This window comes from Furipterus horrens, unplaced genomic scaffold (assembly GCF_987537825.1).
Source record: "Furipterus horrens unplaced genomic scaffold, mFurHor1.1.pri manual_scaffold_10, whole genome shotgun sequence".
Taxonomy (NCBI): Eukaryota; Metazoa; Chordata; class Mammalia; order Chiroptera; family Furipteridae; genus Furipterus; species Furipterus horrens.
Window position 1 is genome coordinate 82,548,298 of NW_028327180.1, and position 19,913 is coordinate 82,568,210.

At 40.9% G+C, this 19,913-nt stretch overlaps 1 protein-coding gene and 1 pseudogene across 1 annotated transcript in view; one reads left to right on the forward strand and one right to left on the reverse strand.

The window, feature by feature from the left end:
• HMGXB3 (HMG-box containing 3) overlaps nucleotides 1-19,913 on the forward strand; it is a 46,059-nt gene that overhangs the window by 9,750 nt on the left and 16,396 nt on the right. Inside the window, exons 5-12 of the mRNA XM_090288398.1 lie at nucleotides 495-593; nucleotides 3,434-3,565; nucleotides 9,032-9,447; nucleotides 11,125-11,300; nucleotides 11,436-11,533; nucleotides 13,631-13,729; nucleotides 15,521-15,670; nucleotides 19,280-19,581. Of these exons, the coding sequence (XP_090144524.1) occupies nucleotides 495-593; nucleotides 3,434-3,565; nucleotides 9,032-9,447; nucleotides 11,125-11,300; nucleotides 11,436-11,533; nucleotides 13,631-13,729; nucleotides 15,521-15,670; nucleotides 19,280-19,581 (1,472 nt within the window). The remainder of the gene's footprint in view (nucleotides 1-494; nucleotides 594-3,433; nucleotides 3,566-9,031; nucleotides 9,448-11,124; nucleotides 11,301-11,435; nucleotides 11,534-13,630; nucleotides 13,730-15,520; nucleotides 15,671-19,279; nucleotides 19,582-19,913) is intronic.
• LOC150000858 (succinate dehydrogenase [ubiquinone] cytochrome b small subunit, mitochondrial pseudogene) lies at nucleotides 6,249-6,701 on the reverse strand (annotated as a pseudogene).

Sequence of the window (19,913 nt, forward strand, 5' to 3'; positions counted from 1 at the left end):
GGATGGCACCCTCACAGAGATAGTTCTGCTAGGAGGACCAGCATGCCGTAGCCCCTGTGGCCTGTACAGATGAGAACAGATGCCCTGCAAAAGAAGCCATGCCAGGCCTAAACCTGTTGTATCCTTGCCTTAGTACTGCTTACGGTTCTGAAGCGTTCCACAGGCTGGGTTAAGGCAGGCTGATATGGTGCTGAGAACATTTGACAGGGTCAGAGGGTTGGGTTCTTTCACTGACTGCTTATGGGCTCTTAGGAATCCTAAGTCTCTCAGAACCTCAGTTTTCTTATCTGTAAAATGAGGATAGCAATTCCCTGTGGTAATGTTTTTGTCTCTATTTTTTATTTGCTCTTAAATTAAACTTTTTGTTTTGAGATCATTGTAGATTTATTTTTAAAAATATAAGCACATTGTGGTTATTGAACTTGATCTGACCCTCCAGTGTTTGGGGAGGCCCTCAGTGTTCTTCACTCTGTCTTCTCTCCATGTGCCTGCAGGATTCCAGTGAGAGTAGCTCCTCTGCACCGGCCACCCAGTTCATCATGGTGCCTCTCCCTGCCTACTCAGTTGTGGAAAACCCCACCTCCATCAAACTGGTCAGTGAGGGGGGCTGGGGGGGTGATGATGGAGGGCTCCGTAAGAATTCTGTTCCAGGTAGTTTTCTAGAAGTCTTAGACCTTACGACACGTGGACTGGCAAAGTTCTCAGAGATTCTCTGGTCCAGGTGTTCTTAACTGGGAGCGGGGTAAAGGGTCTGTGGATGGAGCTTCACAGGATCCACGAACTCCTCAAGTTACTTAGGAACTTTTCTCCTTGAGAGCATTTTCCTGGGATAGGTTCCATGGCTTTCATCAAATTTTCAGAAGCATACATGATTCAGAAAAACTGAGGAGCCACTGATCTAATTCAGTTCTATTATTGTACAGATTGGAAAAGCCCAGAGAATTATTTACATGAGATAATTCATAAATACATTATAGTTTTATATATTTCTTCTTGCAGTACTATTAGTTTTGTGTCATATACTTTGACTGTTATTAAGTATATAAATATTTAGGGTTGTTATGTCCTCTTGATAAATTGACCCCTTTATCATTATGAAGTGGTCTTTTTTTTTTTTTAAATCTCTGGCAATATTCTTTCCTATGAAACCTACTTTGTTTTATATCCAGCTTTATTTTAGTAGGGTATATCCTTTTTTCTTAATCCTTTTACTTTTAACCTATTTATACCTTTGTATTTGAAATTTCGAGGGTTTGTTTTGTTGGTAGGCAGAGTATAGTTTGGATTTTAATAGTAAGACCTAACAATCTCTGCCTTTTAATTTTAGGACATTTATATTTAATATAATTATTGATATGGTTAGGTTTAAATTTGCCATCTTAGTATTTATTTTCCTTTTGTCCTGTTTTGTTATGCTTTCTTTTGAATTAATTGAATATTTTATGAATTCATTGTATCTCCTTTATTGGCTTATTAGCTGTTAATTTTGTTTTAATTATTTTAGTGTGTCTTTAAGAATAATAGTACATACCTATAACTACCACAGTCTATCTTCTAAAACCCCTCTAAGGATCAACAATATATCCTTACATAAGAAGTGGTAGTATCTTAAAACAGGAACTGCAGACTGATTCATGGACAGACTACTTATTTCTCCTGAGCCTTTGTTCTCCTGGAAATTACTATTCTTTCATGGTCTAGTAAGTGTAAGCCAAGCTCTTCTAGAAAAGTAATACTTGATAATGAAACATCATCCTTGAACACCAGCATTCTTTTTCTAAAGTCATTTTTATAAGCTGCTATTTGGGACTACTAGTAGCCAAGTTCATAGTAATTTACTTAATAGAACTAACCTAACTTAAATTTTTACTCTGCTTTCTAGGGGTATTCAGAATGAATATTCTGTATGGAGCCACTGTCTGAGAAAAGATATGTTTTGTATCCCATTTATTACAGTCTTTCACATACCTGTAGAATTTTTTACAATTTAGTAAGTGACATGTTTTCTCATTTCTTCGTTTGCTCCTCAAGATACAGTCATGGACTAGGAAGAGCAGATGGTTTTACAGAGAAGGGAACCCAGCTAAGGTGACATTTTCCCAGGCCATTCAGTGTCAGTGGCACAGTTGGAATCCAAGGCCTGGTCTTTTTCCCTGGTGCTGTACCACTTCACATTCATTTTTGTCCCGTTACCACTATCTTACTCACCTTTTCCTAGGTGTCCTGAAAGAGGTAGCCTAGCGGCAGCTTGGTGTTTTTTCAAGGGAGGTTTTTGCTTTTGGGCAGGCTAGGAAGCTGGGATTAATAGCTAGCTGAGTACACATTCGTGACAGAATAAATCCAAGGGTTAAATGATTTATTTCCAGCATTAATCTAAAAATGGATCATGGCTAATTTTTATTTGTAACTGAAATGCAACAACCCATTGTAATACATTCTGTTGAAAGGGAAATGAGCAGAGGTATTAAGAGCCAGTGGCTGAATATATTCATATGCAAATACAATCGACCCTTGAAAGGCAAGGAGAGAGGTCCACCAACCACCTGCACAGTTGAAAATCTAGGTATAACTTACAGAAGTCTGCCCTCTGCATACTTGGATTGCCAACCAGGGCTTGAGAATAGTAATTAAGTTCTGTTTTGTCAAAGGACCTGGTTTCTACTGAAGTTCCTTCTCCTTTTTTAGTGACCATAGTCTACTTTTATATCGCTGAACCCTAGGTTCTTTGATTTTTAACTAATAAGAATGAAGATGAAGCACATTTTTTGAAGTATTCAGAGCCATAGGGTGCAGCTGGGTGCATGGAAAGAATCTTGGACCAAGAATCAGAAATCTGGTTTCTAGGTCTAGCTCTGCCCTGAGTCACTACACTATGGTTTGAAGCAAAGTATTTAATCATTCTGAACTTCATTAATAATAATACTACTTCATAGCATTGCTGAGAGCATTAAATGAGATATTGTATAAATTGTTTAGCACTGTGGTAGTTCCCAGCTCAATTAATAGCAACTATTATCACAAGAAAAAAAATTTCTAATTATGTATGGTGATGGATATTAATTAGACTTATCGTTGTGATTATTTTGGAACATGTACAAATATTGATCATTGTGTTGGACACCCGAAACTAATATAATGTTGTATGTTAGTTATATCTCAACTTTTTAAATAGCAGTTATTACAATTTTTATTTTTTTGATGCCTAACTGTAACCTTGGGCAGCTATCTTTTCTCATTTGACCTCAGTTTCTCATTCTAAAAAGAGTACTAGTTGTATCTTAGGATCTTTCCAACTCTGACCTTTTATACCATGAATTGCCTACCCTTCTACATGCTGTATCCTCCTGGCTGGCATTGTTGTGGTTAGAATTGTCATCAGGATCTGAGAGAGGTTAGACTGTGGTGTTGATTCTGACCCACTCTTTTTTTACAGACCACTACATACACCCGCCGGGGCCATGGGACATGTACCAGCCCAGGTTGCTCATTTACATATGTCACCAGGCACAAACCGCCTAAGTGCCCTAGCTGTGGCAACTTCCTAGGAGGGAAGTGGATCCCAAAGGTAAGGTTTATTGACCATGGCTGCTTTGGAAGCCCACAAAGTAGGTTTCCCTTAAGAATAGATAACTTTAAAAATTAATATTTACTTTTACTTGCTGACCATACAAGTAAGTCAATTTCATTGTAGACTGTTTTACAAAGAAAGAATAAAATATTATTCATGATCTTATGCCATCTAAAGAAAAGCCATTATTAGTTTTGGTCTTTGTGAATCTACAAGTTCTGTATCTTGCCCTTTCTTTTTCTTTCTTCAAGATTTTATTTATTTTTAGAGAGACAGGAAGGGAGGGAGAAACAGAGGGAGAGAAATATCAATATGTGAGAGATATATCAACCGGTTGCCTTGGCCCGCAACCCAGGCATGTGCCCTGATTGGGAGTCAAACCAATGATCTTTCTCTTTGCAGACTGGCACTCAATTCACTGAGCCACACCAGCCAGGGCTGTAGCTTGCTTTTTTTCATTTAACATATCACGCCATTAAATATTCTTCAAAAACAGTATCTGTAATTGCTTAATAATTTCCCATGGATAACTATACCATGTTAATTTATTCATTTCCTGTTAGGGTTAAATTTTTAACAATTCATTCTTTACACTGACTGCTCTGTTGTTCAGGTGTATAGCTCACATCTTCTCACTCTCTGTCTCAAAGTCCTTTTGGTCTCCTATGCTCCTATTAAATGTGGAGGCTCTTAACCTAATAATCAAGATCTTTCATAGTCTAACTCTAACTTTCCAAATATATACCTCTATCTCTAATAGTTGATGCTCAGTAAATAAATGAGCATCAGAACTATACCGCTGTGAAGTTCAGTTCAGCACATGTATTTTGTTACCTATTTTATGCTTGGCACTGACTTTGTAAATTATATATATTTGTCACATATTTTATGTTAACCTATAAATTATTCAGGGCGAAAAAGACTGGAATAGTCAGGGATGGTTTTATAGAGGAGATGATCTTTAAAGATCAGTAGGATTTGAGTAGGTAGAAAAAGAAAAAGGGCATTATATTTGTGAAGATAACTTAGGCTAGGAGTGTGTTTGTGATGTGTTTACCTCAGCATGGCCCCAATTTATTTGTGTAGAGAAAACTTATATAGCACTATACTTAGTAAGTTTCCCTGGAGCAATTTCCACAGAACATCTTTATGAGAAATACTGGGATGATGACATTAGCCCTCTCGCTGAATGTTGGAGTTCAGGGAAGTACCAGTTCTGGGAGACTGAATAGGATGATAATTAGGAACATAGTTCTGGAATCAGCTTCTTCAGTTCCAACTCCTGCTTCCCTATTTTAGCTAGGTAACCTTGGGCCAGTCATTTTATGCCTCTATTCTTGATTTAGGTTTCCTTTCATTTGTTATTGGAAGTTAACAATAGTACCTAAATCACTGGGGCTGTTGCAGGGGTCAAGTGAGATTATTTATGTAAAGTGGATGACACATTCTTAGCATATATTAAATCCTCAGTGAGGCTTCACTTCTGTCACTATTGGCAGCAATATAGTTATTGTCTCTGTTATAGCTGTTAACATGATGACTTCTAGGGGCTGGAAGAATCTAGTACTAGTGGCTCTCTGGACATTTTGTCAAATTTCTTGTGCCCACCTCTGATGTGCCTCTGTGAAGCCATTCAGTTTATTTCTACCCCAATTATTCTCCCCAAAATGTACTTCCCAGCTGCAATAGGGAGATTGAATTGGATAGTAGTCAGAACCCTCCCTGGCCCTTCTTCACCCATGCACAGCACATCTATTGACCTTGTTTCTGTGCTTTTGCATGGAAGAGTCTTATTGACCCTGTGACCTTGACTTCTTCAGATTGTGTTTTACCCTGGCTTTCTTTTCTTTCTTTCTTTTTTCTTTTTTCTTTTAATTTTTTCCCGCCTTTGATTGAAATAACCTTTTTTTAAACTTTATTTTCCTAAAATATACTTCACATTATAGAGTCTCACAGTGGGAGAATAACAGTTTATTACTTAAAGCTTTGTATTTGTGGATATTTCAGGACAAGTAAAATGGACACATTTGGCAATTGAGTCTCAGTTTAGAACCACTAATATTTTGATATAAGGGAACTCTTCCCTACATGGAACTTCTCTGTATCCAGAAGCTCTCCAGACTTTTTTTCCAGAATTTAGAGATTAATAATGTGAAATACCAGCATTTCCTAACTTTAAAGATTCCCAAAGATATATAATCATCAGCGACTGGTATCAACTGAACAAAGGGGGAAGTTTTCAAACAGTAAGCGGCGCCTAACTTTCTACGGCCTTTATTTATGAATTAATAGTTTTCCCTTTCTCCATCATTCCCAGGGCAAATATGGAAGTTTGATCAGGTATTGATAGTAATAAAGTTGAATTCCCTTTAAGAATTTGATAAGTTAAAATGCAAAGGCTCATATATAATATTCAGTTATACTGTGAGTCTGTGGGAATCTGGAAGACAACCTCAGTAACTCACCAGAATATGGAACTCAGTCTCACAACTTCTTGGATACAATTCCTCTCAAACCGTTGCCTCATACATGAAATTCCAGCTTAACCAGGTGATTAGGAGAAGAGGTTTCTCTCACCAGTGGACTCGTCTGTTATTGCCTCCTCATTGTGAGATGAATGGCATGACAGAGCAGAGGAAAGGGGTGCACAAACCATTCTGAAGGTATGAAGTCAAAAAGGTCAGAACTTCCACGGCGCGGCAACAGCTTTGCAGATGCCCACGTCACTATAGCTGAAATAACGAAGCCCAGCAAAGGTGAAATCCAGCTTTCTGCACTGCATCCCCCTGAATGTAGTAACAACTTGTCCAAAGCCTGGCGACCTATGGTGGAGAGTGAAGACTACAGCCAGGGAGTAGTCCATCATAGGGGAAAGATTCAAATAAGCCACTGGAAGTAGGCCCAGGAGCAAAACTGACAAACCCTCTCACCAGGCCAGTGGAGAGACGCAGCCTTGGAACCAGAATGGCGGCTCGGTGACAGGCGAACGTGCTGCGTTCCACACCGTCCTTGCGTAGGTTGGTGCTGGAGAAATGCCGAGGTTTGAAGCAGGTCTGACAACTGGGGTTCGGAGGAAGAGAGCTCGACGCCCTTGAGCACTGCAGAGGACACTCAGCCTCCAGATACTCGCCATCTTGCTCCTTAAGGCTCAAGGTCACCCAGTGACTGGAATGATTGAAATAACTTTTGAGCCATGACTTGCTTTCTCAGATCAGACTCGCAACATGAAAACAATTTTTTTTAAGCTACTTGTCTTGACTTGCTAAGTCATATTTTTCCCCCAAAGGTTTTTACAAGAATTACTAGGCTTTGAACAAGCAAAGGTCCAATGTTTGTTTTCTGAAACCTAAAGAGTAGAATTTGTGATTTCTAAATCTTGTAAGAACAAAATAAGTGAGTATAAAAAGAAAAGGAGTAACATTTTAACATTAATATACTTAGAATTTTAGAGATAAAAGTGACTCTGGTTATCAGTTAGTTCAACTCCCAAGTTTCCAGCTGAGGAAAAATAGATTCAGGGGAAGTGACTTGTTAAAGTCACTAATTACGCCAGTGCCTTTTCTATTAAACTACACTTTTCAAGCATTGTTAAGATTTTTTTAGTTCTGATTTTTTGAAGCAAGTGTAAATAGTTTCTAAAAGCTCCAAAATGTGATCATGTGAGTCAGGAAATGACTCAGCTTTTCTTGTATTGTTCTGGAGTTCCTACTGGCTAAAATTAGCCCAAAGAACATGTGGCCCAGTTCCCAATGAGTGGACTGGAGCAAAAGATGGTATAGGAGGCTCTGTAGCTCAGGGCCTCCTATGGGCTCTCCGGCAGTGGTAATTGAGGTCTCTCTGAGTGGGCAACTGATAGTGTTTGCCTTTCACCTTGAAAGAAAGGTGATGTCTTCAAAGGGTAGGCTGAGTTAAGGAAATGTGAGATCACCAGCTAGAATTTGTTGCTCTTATTGCTTAAATTACCCAGTCCTCCTGCAAAGGATTTTTGTTCTAAAGTTAGCCTACTTAAGTGGGCAGTGTTTTGCTCAAAGACCTCATCTCGGAGATTTAGTTGAACTTGTCTCCTGTTTTTCTGCTGAATTTTCCCTCTTTAGTAGTCAGTAAGCCCTGTGCAGCTTACTTGGAATTTTTCTGTATATTTACTCATCCTCATGGGCTAGTAGGTGTTAGAACCTGAGAATGCTTTATGGAGATTTCTTAAAGGTTGTCTGTAATTGTTCTTAACGAGAGGTGGCATGCTGCCTGGGGAGCTTTGGAAAGGTAAGGCGTTTTGGGTAGTCAGTGGCTGAAAGATAGTAATGAAATTTAATGACAGCCACAGATGCTAGTGGGGCAGCAGGATCCTGCTTCATTTGGGTCACCTGAAAGACTGTCCTGCTGGTATTGACAAACACTGCAAGGCCAACTCTCATTTCTAATGGGGAAATGAGGGTTCAGATGAAGCTTGCCTTGGGCCACTTAAAGTAATTAGGAGTGAAGCTGAGCCTAGGTAGAACCCAGCTTTTATGGTTTATGTCTCCTAGTTTATAGTGCCTTTCACTATACACATGAAATTAAAAAAAAAAAAAAAAAAAAAAAATCCCTTCTGAGACCTTTCCTGCAGATAACCACTATTTAAGAAAAATTTTAAAGTGTGTGTATGTATATAAATATAGGGTGGGGCAAAAGTAGGTTTACAGTGTGAGTATGTGAAAACAGTTTATTCTTGTTTACTATTAATTATTGTATTACTTTCCATACAAACAACTAAACCTACTCTCCCCCCCACCCCCCTGTATATACCTGTGTGTATACAGTATATGCTGATTGGCTAAAAGCTAAAGCACCAAGGAATTTTTAAAAGTAGGTCTATCTGAGATAGCAGCTGGATTTTTAGTGATTTTGAGCATTTTCTAGCACTTAACTGATATGTATGAGTTAAATGGACCCAGGGAAATGTTTGTGGCATATGTGTAAGTCAGTTTCACGGCTCACCTGAAAGAATATGGGACAAAAGATAGACTTTTCCCCAATGGAGTCGGAAGCTTGAGTCTATCCCTGTGAGGTTGTGACCACATTGAGATTAACTGACTCATAAAGGGACCACCAAGATATACAATTTAGGACATCTAGGCCCAATATGGCAGCATACCAACCTTTTTCTAGACATAGAGGTAGGCTTTGAACAATCAGAGGTTCAGTATTTGTTTGCTGAAATCTAAGGAGACATCGTTAAGAGAAGAACAACTTTATCCTAACTCAGGCATTGAGTACTGTAATGAAAGGGACCTGGAATCAGAAGACTTAGATTTAGGTCAGTTTTATACTTGGGACCCTAAGTTGGCCTCTTCCTCTCTCTGGGCCTCAGCTTCCTTATCTGTTGCTCATACATTATTGTTATGTGGATCAAATGAGAGAATATTTGTGAATGTGTTGTCAGTTGTAAAATGCCATGTGCATACCAGGTATTTTTATTTTTTCTAGGAAAAGCCAGCCAGAGTCAAAGTGGAACTGGCTTCTGGTGTCTCCTCCAAAGGCTCCGTGGTTAAAAGAAATCAGCAGCCTGTCATCACTGAGCAAAATTCCTCTAAAGAAAACACTTCCAAACTGACTCTGGAGAACTCGGAAGCTGTAAGCCAGCTCTTAAGTATAGCTTCTACAAGAGAAGCGGGTGAGGAGAATGAATGGGAAGAAGTGGTCATCTCAGATGCCCATGTTTTGGTCAAAGACTCTCCTGGGAATCGTACTGCAGTCATTAAGACACCAGTGGTCAAGAGTGGTGTGCAGCCTGAGGTCTCTCTGAGGACAACTGAGAGTGACAGTCCTAGCCCAGACATACCACCGCCAGCTGAGGGGACGAGCACCTCCAGTTCACTCCTTGCTCCTAAAAAGCCTACAGGGTAAACTAATGTGTTTATATATTACAGCATTCCATTTAGAATAGCAGCTTGGGAAATGCCTTGTGTTTGTTTGTCCCCTGTGCTTACAGCATTCCTGAGAGGCCGCAGGGCTGTGGATGGCTCCTGTTTTAGGGACAGAGAAACCAGGGCCTAGAGACATGAAATGATGCACCTTTCCTCCTGTACTCTGCTGCCTATGTCCTGCTGCTAGGTTCCTGGTACATCTCTTCCTGTCAGCCTCACTAAAGCAGTTATCAGGGGCTTGCTGCTACAGGCTGTGGGCCAGTTTCTAAGCTATTATTCACTCCTGATACAAGACTCAGAAAGAGAAGCTTTGATAAGGCACCTTACAGAAAGATTCCTGTCATGGTGGTCAGAATTCAGTTCTGTTTGTGACTGTGTCCCTGGCTTCCATTTGACCTTAAGCATAGTCACTTCATGCCTCTTATTTTCAGTTCTCTCTGAAAAATCTTTAGTTGGGTATTGAAAAAAATCATATCAGTGGCTGACCATACAGACCAAAAAAGATTGTGGCCTTGCAGATAGGAGGAGGTCAGTAAGTGTGAGCTAATTTTTCCCGTTTCCCTCCGTAAAGGCTTATCTGATTTCCCATGCACCTCCTTCCCAGAGGCAGTTGTGGTCTTGTAACTGAAGGCCCATACTTGTTTATGTCAGGTTCACAATGGGGAGCAAGTTTGCCTGCAATGGTTCGAGACATTTTTGGTTATTATGACTGGGTTGAGGTAGGGGTTACTACTGGCATCTAGTGGGTATGTGCTAGGGATGCTGCTACATATCCTACAATGCACAGTATAGCCCCCATGACAAAGGTTTTTTCCGGCTCATAATGTTAATACTGACAGTGTTTAGAAATTACTGCTTTATATTACTATAATTGAATTTTTTTTTTATTTTATTGTGAGCAGGAAATATATTCACATGGTTAAAATTCAAAAGGTGTAAGGAAAGTACACTGAAAAAAATCTCCCTTCTGTCCCATTCTTCATCCATTTCCATGTCCCAGAAACAATCAGTGTTCTCCACATGCTGTTTCTAGAGATCATTTTAAGCATATTCAAATATATGTGTATTGTTAACATGTATGTGTATTTTTTAACAATATACTTGGAAATGGTTCTGCATCCTTAGAGAATGAAGCTGCTGCATACTTTAGACCTTTTGTTTGGGCAAGTGAGTCACTTTAGCCCATGTGTATTGAGGCCTCCTGTGGTGCAGTCTCTGTGATCAACATGGGAGCTCTGAGATGAAAAATGGGCTGTTCTCTTGGGTCCCTAAGCCACTCTTATGGAGGAGACTGATATACTTTAAGTACTTGCTATAATTAGAGGCAGATTTGATGCTATACTATTGACATAGCACTCTGTAGGCACTGTTTTGCATTTTTTTTATCTTCATAATGACCCCATGAAGTATATGAAATTATGATACTATCCCATTTTGCATAGTAGGAACTTGAGGTTAACAGAAGAATGAAATTACTTGCCCAGGACCACACAGCTACTTAAAGGTTTTAGTTGAACCCCATCTGTCTAAAGCCTTACAGTTCAACCACTGTTTAGAGATTGCTCTTTTCTTTTCCTCCCCCTTGTTCCTGAATTTCTAGGAGATATCCCTTCTTGTTTTTTTTTTTGTTTGTTTGTTTGTTTGCTTTTTCAGAGTTGACCTGCTCACCCCAGGTCCCAGAGCCCCAGAGATTAAAGGTAGAGCACGGGGCAAGCCTTCATTACTGGCTGCAGCAAGACCCATGAGAGCAATTCTCCCGGCCCCAGCTAATGTGGGCCGAGGCAGCAGCATGGGACTGCCCAGGGCCAGGCAGGCCTATCCTTTGAGTGGTAAGGACTGGGACAGACCCAAAGGAGGGGCTACCTAATGGGATGGGGACAGGAGTGGGGGGTTGAGAATGGAGATGAGAGACTTGGGGAGACTGAGTGCACATAAGTTACCAGTTTGGCTCCTGGTTGTCTCAGATAAGACTACCTCTGTGAGGACTTGTGGCCTGAAGCCAAGCACGCTGAAGCAGCTGGGCCAGCCCATCCAACAGCCACCCAGCACTGGAGAGGTGAAGGTAAGACTCATTCCCTTCCCTGAGGAGGAGCTGTCTGCTCTAAGATCAGGGGTTCCATTTAGTGTCCCCAAGCCGTAGGCAGAAAGCAGACCCTATTCTTACACTTGGTGGACCTCGGGAGGATGTTTAGCATGAATGAGTTGTCTACTTTTTAATTAATTTCTTTTCCTATTATAAAATAAGTTGCACATTCTAAAACTATTTAGAAATAATTTAAAACTTAGAAAAACAGTTGCAAGAGTAAAAATTAGCAAAACAAAGAGCCCCAATGTACTCATTATCCAGAGTCACCTGTTGTTAACATATTAGTCCATTTTGTTTTACAATGTGCTCATATGTGTCCTCCCTATAAATGTATGTGTATGTGTATGTATAAAATATACATAAGTCTTCATGGCCTTTTAGTTCTTACTGCTTTGATGTGTATTTCCTAAGAATAGGGACATTTATTACAGAAACAATGATATCGTGTATTCCAATTCTGTCTGTTTTACTCAATCATGTTCTTTATAGCATTTTCCACTCCAGTATAGGGTCCAGTATAAGATTAGATATTGTTTAGCTATCATGTCTCTTAAAGCCTCCTTTAAAAATAATGAATGAATGCTTAAGTCTGAGAGGGTGGAATTGTTACAGAGCAGGGGGTCCTCCCCCCCCCAAAAATTAATTTTTTAAAAAATGAATGCATGATTGTTCTAGAAAGTATAGAAAATTCAGGTAAGACAGAAAGAAAAAGACTCCCTCCCTAGTGATTCTGCCACCCAGAACTAACAACTATTAATAGTCCAGTGTGTGCTCTTACCCTTCAAGTCCTTTCTAGCATTTGTGTGTATTTATTTTTTAATCTAATTTTTTAAGTGAATAAAACATGGCTCTTATTCTATGTACTGGTTCAATTTAATAATATAGTTACTTAAGATTTCCAAGATGTCAAAATTCCATCTATTCAAGCACATTTATCCTTAGATTTTTCTTTTATTTTAGTTCTTTTGCCATGTGTGGCTAGAATAGTTACAATCAAAATTTGCTAAATTAGCATTGTTCACCAGATTGCCTTTTTTTGGACCCAGATCCTCAATAGGAAACACATTTTTATATCACAGCCCAGTAAACATATACATAGAGCTACACATTAAAAGTTTAATGAAGCACTACCTTTGCTGTATGCAGTCACTTTGGCATTTTCCATTTCTTTCTCAAAGTACTAGTTTCAGCCCCTTAAATTAATTTCATGAAGCCTCAGTGGATTGTGGCTTGTAGTTGAAAACCCTGTCGTGGACCACATGGGAACAGGAAAATTGGTCTACATATCCCTTGCCAGGTGATTTCCTTTAACCGATAGTTCTAAATTTGCCACAAACAAGAATATGAACCAGCTTTTACTTTGAAGGCTGATCTGCTTGTCACCCAGATTTTGTGTCAGCACTGAGGGCACCACTTCTCTATAGATTTCCAGCCCTTAGATTACTCCCCTTACTTGTGTAAACTCCCAGTCTTATCTGTAGTTTTCTTTGGTTTAAAAAATTGGTATGTATTAAAATAAGCCCTTTTGCTAGTCTTAAACCTGTTAAGCACATGAAATCTTATATTCTTGTAGAACAACTTAAATTCAGTATTATAGAATACTTTTAATTTAGAATGCTTTTTTCATCTTTCTTTAATTAGATAAGTAATGTCTTCATTCTGTATAGAACATTTGAAGTTTTACAGCTAGTGATACAAGGGGAAACAATCATGATCTCTCACTCTGGAGCATTTGAGTGAATAATCTTTCAGATTGCTTTCTATGCCAACATTATTCAACCACATATTTGTGTGTATAGCTACTCCGTGCTTTTCTCACATGATAGCAGTTGTATATCTGATTCATAGTGTTTCTAATACGCAGTGTTAGAAGCTGCACAGAAGAGTGTGGCAACCTGGGAACTCAAAAGGAATACTGAACTTTCAGTGGGCTGCTGACTAGCATACCGGGGGCTCACTGGGGCATGACTGTACAGATTCCCTGGGAAGCTGTTTCCTCGAGCTGTTTCAGAACACAGGACCTCAAGAGTTTGAGGTTCAAACACACACTAAATAATTTCTTCTGATCCACAGCTACCAAATGGCTTGGTCAGCAAGACGTCTCAGTTGAAAGTTGTAGAGGTCAAGCCTGATACGTTTCCTCCATATAAGTACAGCTGCACTGTCACTCTGGTAAGTGCAGCCAGGTGATGGGTTGACACAGGGGTGGTTTGGTTTTGTGGTTGAGGGCTAATAGGGGTCTGCAGTGAGTGGGGAACGGTAGTTAGGAGTGAAAGTAGGGTAAGGAATACATCATTGATTTTGAAGATCTTGTCACTAATATAAATGACAGCTACTGGGTGAATCAGCTAGCTTTGTTGTTTTTCCCAGGAGAAGTCTATAAAGCTGAGATCAGGATATTTTTTTCTAAAAGTAGTTAGAGATGAGAATCCAGTCCAGCTTTAGCATTCAACAGTCTTTGGATCTTTTAGCCTCCAAAGTGTGTTCTATGGACAAGTCTGGGAAATGTTGTATTTTTCCTTCCCAAAACAGGGTCACATTTAATACTAGTATCTTAAAGGGTTTGAGAAGTACTTTAGTAAAGCAACTTATTTTGTTTAGCCTGGCATTTCCCACCATGGTTTTCTCTCTCCTTCTCTTTTATTTTTAACATAACACATATGAACATCCCAATAAACAGATGTGTGACTCTGGGATCATCCTTTTGAAGGGTAAGCATCATGGAGCAGTAGAATAAACACTAGATGTCAAAAAACCCTAGTCCAAAAGTGGATCTGGCTCTGACCTTGGACAAGGCTCCTCCTTTCTCTTGTCCTCAGTTTTTATTGTCTGTAAAATGCTGCATTGGTTTAGATACCATCTTGGGGCCTTTCTCGCTCGTAATGTTCTCTAGTTTTGTTGGTCCTTAAGATAGCAGCCAGCCAGATACCTTTTGACAGGTTCTCTGGCTGAGTTGAGTAAGACGCATAGATTTTGAGAGTGCAGCTAGAATTTTATTTTACTTTTAAAAAGATTTTATTTATTTTCAGAGAGAGGGGAAGGGAGGGAGAAAGGAAGAGAAACATCGATGTGTGAGAGAACATTGATCACACCCCTAACTGGGGACCTGGCCCGGCACCCAGGCATGTGCCCTGACTGGGAATTGAACCCATGACCTTTTGGTTTGCAGGCAGGCACTCAATACACTGAGCCACACCAACCAGGGCAGCAGCTAAATTTTTAGAAATTCTTACCTGATAAAGGCAGTCATTCATTCAAAAAAAGAAAAGAAAAAGAAAAAATAAAAAGATGTAGTGAGCACCTGCTCTGTGCTGAGGATTTAGTGGTGAACAAGACAGCCCAGGATGGTGGGTTAGTACCTAGCCTGGCCTGATCCTTAAGGAGAATGTGTCTCTTATCCTGAGATCTGCTCAGGTTTCTTTTTCCAAAGACTTAATTACTACCTTCTGCATGCCGTGCATATTCTCACCACCCCCTCCCTTTGGCTACAGAAAGCCACTAGGATTACCATCTGGTGGAAACTGCCCAGGACCCTCTCTTTGGCTGATTAGAAACAGCTTGTCATAGGATGCTAAATACCAGAGCTTTTAGCTTAAATATCTCGGAAGTTACAATTTGTATTAAGCAGGGCTTAAAGTCTTGAATTCACCACAGTGTCTTGGCAGTCTTTATTAGAACAGGCCTGCTTTATTCTGCCAATTGCCTGACCCCTTGAAGCGTTTGTATCTCTGACCTTTGACAGTCAACTTACTAGTTTCACAGATGGGGAAGGGCTTAGCACAGTTATACAGGGGGATAACTGCAGAAAAGGGATCTTGCTTTGAGGCTCTTTGAAGTTAGTTTTAATGTGGTTTTGCATTTGCCATTTTCTTTTATTTACTGATAGCTGGTCATCCTGGTTCTTGGCTCTGTCCAGGTATAACTCAATTTTTGAAGAATTGAACATTGATATTACTTTTTTAGGATTTGGGCCTGGCTACATCAAGAGGCCGGGGAAAGTGCAAGAATCCCTCATGTAGCTATGTCTACACCAACCGGCATAAACCGCGGATTTGTCCCAGCTGTGGTTTTAACCTTGCCAAAGACCGGACTGAGAAAACCACCAAGGCTCTTGTGAGTTCCTTTCCCAAACACATCCCTTGGCCTTGGGTTGGACTCTGTTAGTGAACCTGTTTTGGTAGAAATAAAAGGATTTCTTAGTGTATGATAGTAGTTAGAGCACCAGAGCTGGAACCAGGTTATAGGTTCTGAACCTGATCAAGTGCCTTCTATCTGGACCTCGTCCTCATTGCCAGGGTGAGGGGTTGACCAGATACCGTGATCTCTGAGACCCTCCTCGCCCAATGAACTGAGAGGTCATTTGCCAAAGAGAATGGCAATACATGCTTTAAATTGGGTTCAGAAGACGAGATGGAAGGGTTACCTCCTTTTAGCTCTGAGGTCTGGCAGAGGACCTGTCCATAGTATTTTGGTGAATGGAGAATGCCAACCCTGAGACCGTTGGTTAGATCACTGCCTCTCTCGTTCCTCACTGAGCTTTTTGCTAATCACACAGCTTTACTTCTAGCAGCCTCAGCAAGCTTGCTCTTAAAGTTGGACCAGACTATTTGGATAGTAAAACATTCCACTTGGCTCCTTAGGACTTACTTTTTGTTATTAGAAGCAGGAAAAATGGGCTTTTTCAGAGGTCCTCTGAATTCTCACATGTGAGTTTTTTAAAGTGAACAGAAAGTGATAGAATTCTGACGAAGCACGTGGAATGACTTGACTAGGATGAGAAGAATTAGAGGAATGTCAGCTGATCGGCCTTGCAGGGAAGGGATGGCACATGGTCAGGATCCGAGGTATAGCCTGGCCACTCCAGATCTGAGCTGGCTCTTGTAAAACAGGCAGGATTAGATGGAAGGGGAAGGCATGCGGTATTCAAGGGCAAGCATGAGCAAAAGTGAAGAGGCAGGGCATCGGTGGGTGTTCACTTGGCCAGAGGAGAGGGTGCATGGGGAGGAGTATGGGAAATAGGCTTGCAAAGCACATCAGGGCCATATCATGGAAGATCTCTAATGCTAGACTAGGGGGTTTGTCTTTTAGTCATGGGGTTCCACTCAATGCCCTTGAGCCAGGGAGAGGCCCAGAAGGTCACATGAGGAGGGAGACTTACGTGGGTTTGGGAGTGGATAGGACTGAGACTGGGACAGAACTGCTTCAGGCTTCAGGGTTTCTTTGCATATGGGGAAGGGCCTTTCTAGCAGATGAATCTCATCCCCTGGTCTCCAGGCCTGTGTCTGAGCTTGGGGCGGTGTTCTGAGGTTATCATCTTTGTGAGAAAGAGAAGTGGAACTAAAGTATGGGGGCATTGATGACTTAGTGGAAAAAACACTGGGACTAGGGATTGAGAGACCTGGCTAGGAGTGACCCTGAGCTGGAAGCCTTTGTTTTCCCCATCAGTGAAACAGGGCAGCAAGGTGGATTCGATCTGGGCAGTTTTATTCTCTGGGCCATGGACCCTGGAGAAGACTCAGAATTGAGCTCCAAGGACTCTGTAAACCCCTGAAATTCCATGTGAATGGGTCCATAACTTCCATCACATTCTGTTGTTCTACTAGATGCCCTCCGCTGGCAGTGAGCTTTCTTCCTGAATTCTCTGTGTGGTTAATTGCTTCTCATCACTAGCATTAACTACATACTGTCTTGACTCCCCCTTTTAGTTCCCTGTGAGACCATGGTCTCTTTCAGGGCAGATGTATCTGTTTCCCCTGTACCTTCTAACCCTGGAGCTTGCATACACAATACAATGTGTTGATCAGTAACTATGGGAGGAAATTGTGTTCTGTGTGGGTAGATGCTCTGAACATTCCTTTCTCCTTCTATAGCTGTTTGTTTGCAGTGTGGAATTGGGTGTTAGTCTCTAGATCCTGGATGATGAGGTCATTTAACTGTTCAGGTCAGGCAGGAATTGGCTAGGAACCTCTTATCAATGGATTTCAAATCCCACTCTTATTTGTTTTCTTCTATCTTTAGTTCACTGGTAGCTGACTACTCCAAGAACCCTGATATTCAGATATTTTCTTACCCTTCAAGCTCTTTAATTTTAGGAGAAATAAAATGTCATTATGGTTTTCCACAAAATAAAACACAGGTCAGAAACCCAGGGACCTTTGCATATATTGCTCTTTAGAGCCTCCTGGTGGCCATACATTCCAGTGCAGTTTGTCTTGAGCAGTCCTAAGATTGCATCATCTTCTGGCTGGAGTAGTCCTCCTCATTCCTTCCCATCTTCCAACTATGGCTCAGAGCCAAAGGCTAGTGTTCCTGCCAGCTTATCTTATAGCCCATGTTTCAACATAGTAATGACAGGGAACACACAACCTCCCAGAGCAACTCAATTCTGGTGTCACTCAGCTCTTCATTCTTTCTTTCAGCAAGCATATATTGAATGCCTACTATGGGTCAGGCTTTCAGAGATAGAGAGATGAGTAGGACATGGCCCCTTCCCTTGAGGAGCTTACAGTATAGTCGGGGTAGAAAGATAAGTTACCAAACTATTATACACAGTGAGACAAGAGTTGTCACAGGATATATAGAGTTAATAGAGAACTGCTTCTTGTTATTAGCACATAACTTCTACAAAGCAATGTATAATATGGCTAGCAAATATGAATTAGCATCTTTTGTGTACACTGGCCTCATGCTGGTATTGGAACTTAGTAAATAAGCAGAAACCCTATGCTGACTAAAGGGAGGGGGCAGTGGTTTACCAACTCTGAGACAGTGGGTTCTGCAGTAAAGGAATGGGCTCTTGGGAGCACAAAAAAGGGAGTAATTCAGGCTGCATTTGCACAAGGAATCTCCCTTGAAGAGGGACCTGCCTGAGAAGGGCCTCTTTAAAAAAAATTGTTTTTAAAGATTTTATTTATTTATTTTTAGAGAGAGGGGAAAGGAGGGGGTGGGAAATCAATGTGTGGTTGCCTCTTGCACACCTCCAGCTGAGGACCTGGTCTGCAACCCAGGCCTGTGCCCTGACTGGGAATCGAACTGGCAACCCTTTGGTTCACAGGCTGGTGCTCAATTCACTGAGCCATACCAGCCAGGGCTGAGAAGGACCTACTTTTAAGGAGCATTGCAGAAGCTTCTGACTAGTACAATATATAAAATCCCCTTTACCCAGAAGCCACAAAGCATTAAACATAAATACTTTAGTATAGATACTTGTTTATCAAGACTACCTTTCATAGTGTTTTCATTGCATCTCAGGCATTGTGCTAAGTGCTTTACTTATAATATCTTATTTACTCTGAACAACTACTCTAGGAGATTAGTACTATTTTGATCCTCCATTTCATAGATGAGGAAATTGAAGCTCAGAAAGATTAAGTAAATTGCTTTGGATTACACATGTACAGTTGTTAAGTGGCATATCCGGAACTGAAACCCAGGTCTGCTGTCCTCTGAATCCCCTCCCTGGTGAATGGGAGTTGACACTTGAATCCATCACCAAGAGGTGTGTATAGTCCTCTCATTTTATTGACAGAGAAGCTCAGTGCCAGATGGAGAAAGCACCTGCCATAAGTCACAAAGTGAGTTATTAGCTGAGCTGGTTAGGACCCTAGGTTTCTCACCTCTCAGTCATGGGTCCATCCCTCTATCACTCACAACCTCTTGTGATATACCCCAAGGGTAGCTTTTCATGCCCTGGGTGCTTGGTGACTAATCCACTCTTCCCAGGAGGCGAGCTCACCACTCCCAGATGGGCTGAGTATCACAGAGCCACTGAGCGCGGCCCAGCGGGAGACCCAGCGCCAGTCCACGTTGCAGCTACTGCGCAAAGTCCTGCAGATTCCCGAGAATGAGTCTGAGCTGGCCGAGGTCTTCGCCTTGATTCACGAACTCAACAGCTCTCGACTCATCCTGTCCAACGTGAGTGAGGAGACAGTCACCATCGAGCAAACCTCTTGGTCGAATTATTATGAGTCTCCATCCACGCAGTGCCTTCTCTGTAGCAGCCCATTATTCAAAGGGGGACAGAAGTAAGCAGCCCTTTCACATTTTCTGCCCCAGCTGCCCCATCTCACTTGGCCCATATTGTCCTTTTCTTCAGTTGACTTTTAAACTATAAGCCTTGAAGATGTTATTCTCTGCTTTTCTTAGGTTTCCTTTACTTTTCCAATTGCTAATTAATAATAATGATTAGTAGTCATCTGTTATTTCCATTGAAAATGCCTGAAGATTATTGTCACCAATTTAGGATTTAGTTTACATCTGGACTGCCCAGGATAATGCTTGGATTTGGGAGTTCAGTGAGATTGGTTAAATTGGGTAACAAAATGAGAGTTACTAAATTTGGGGGTGATTGCACAGA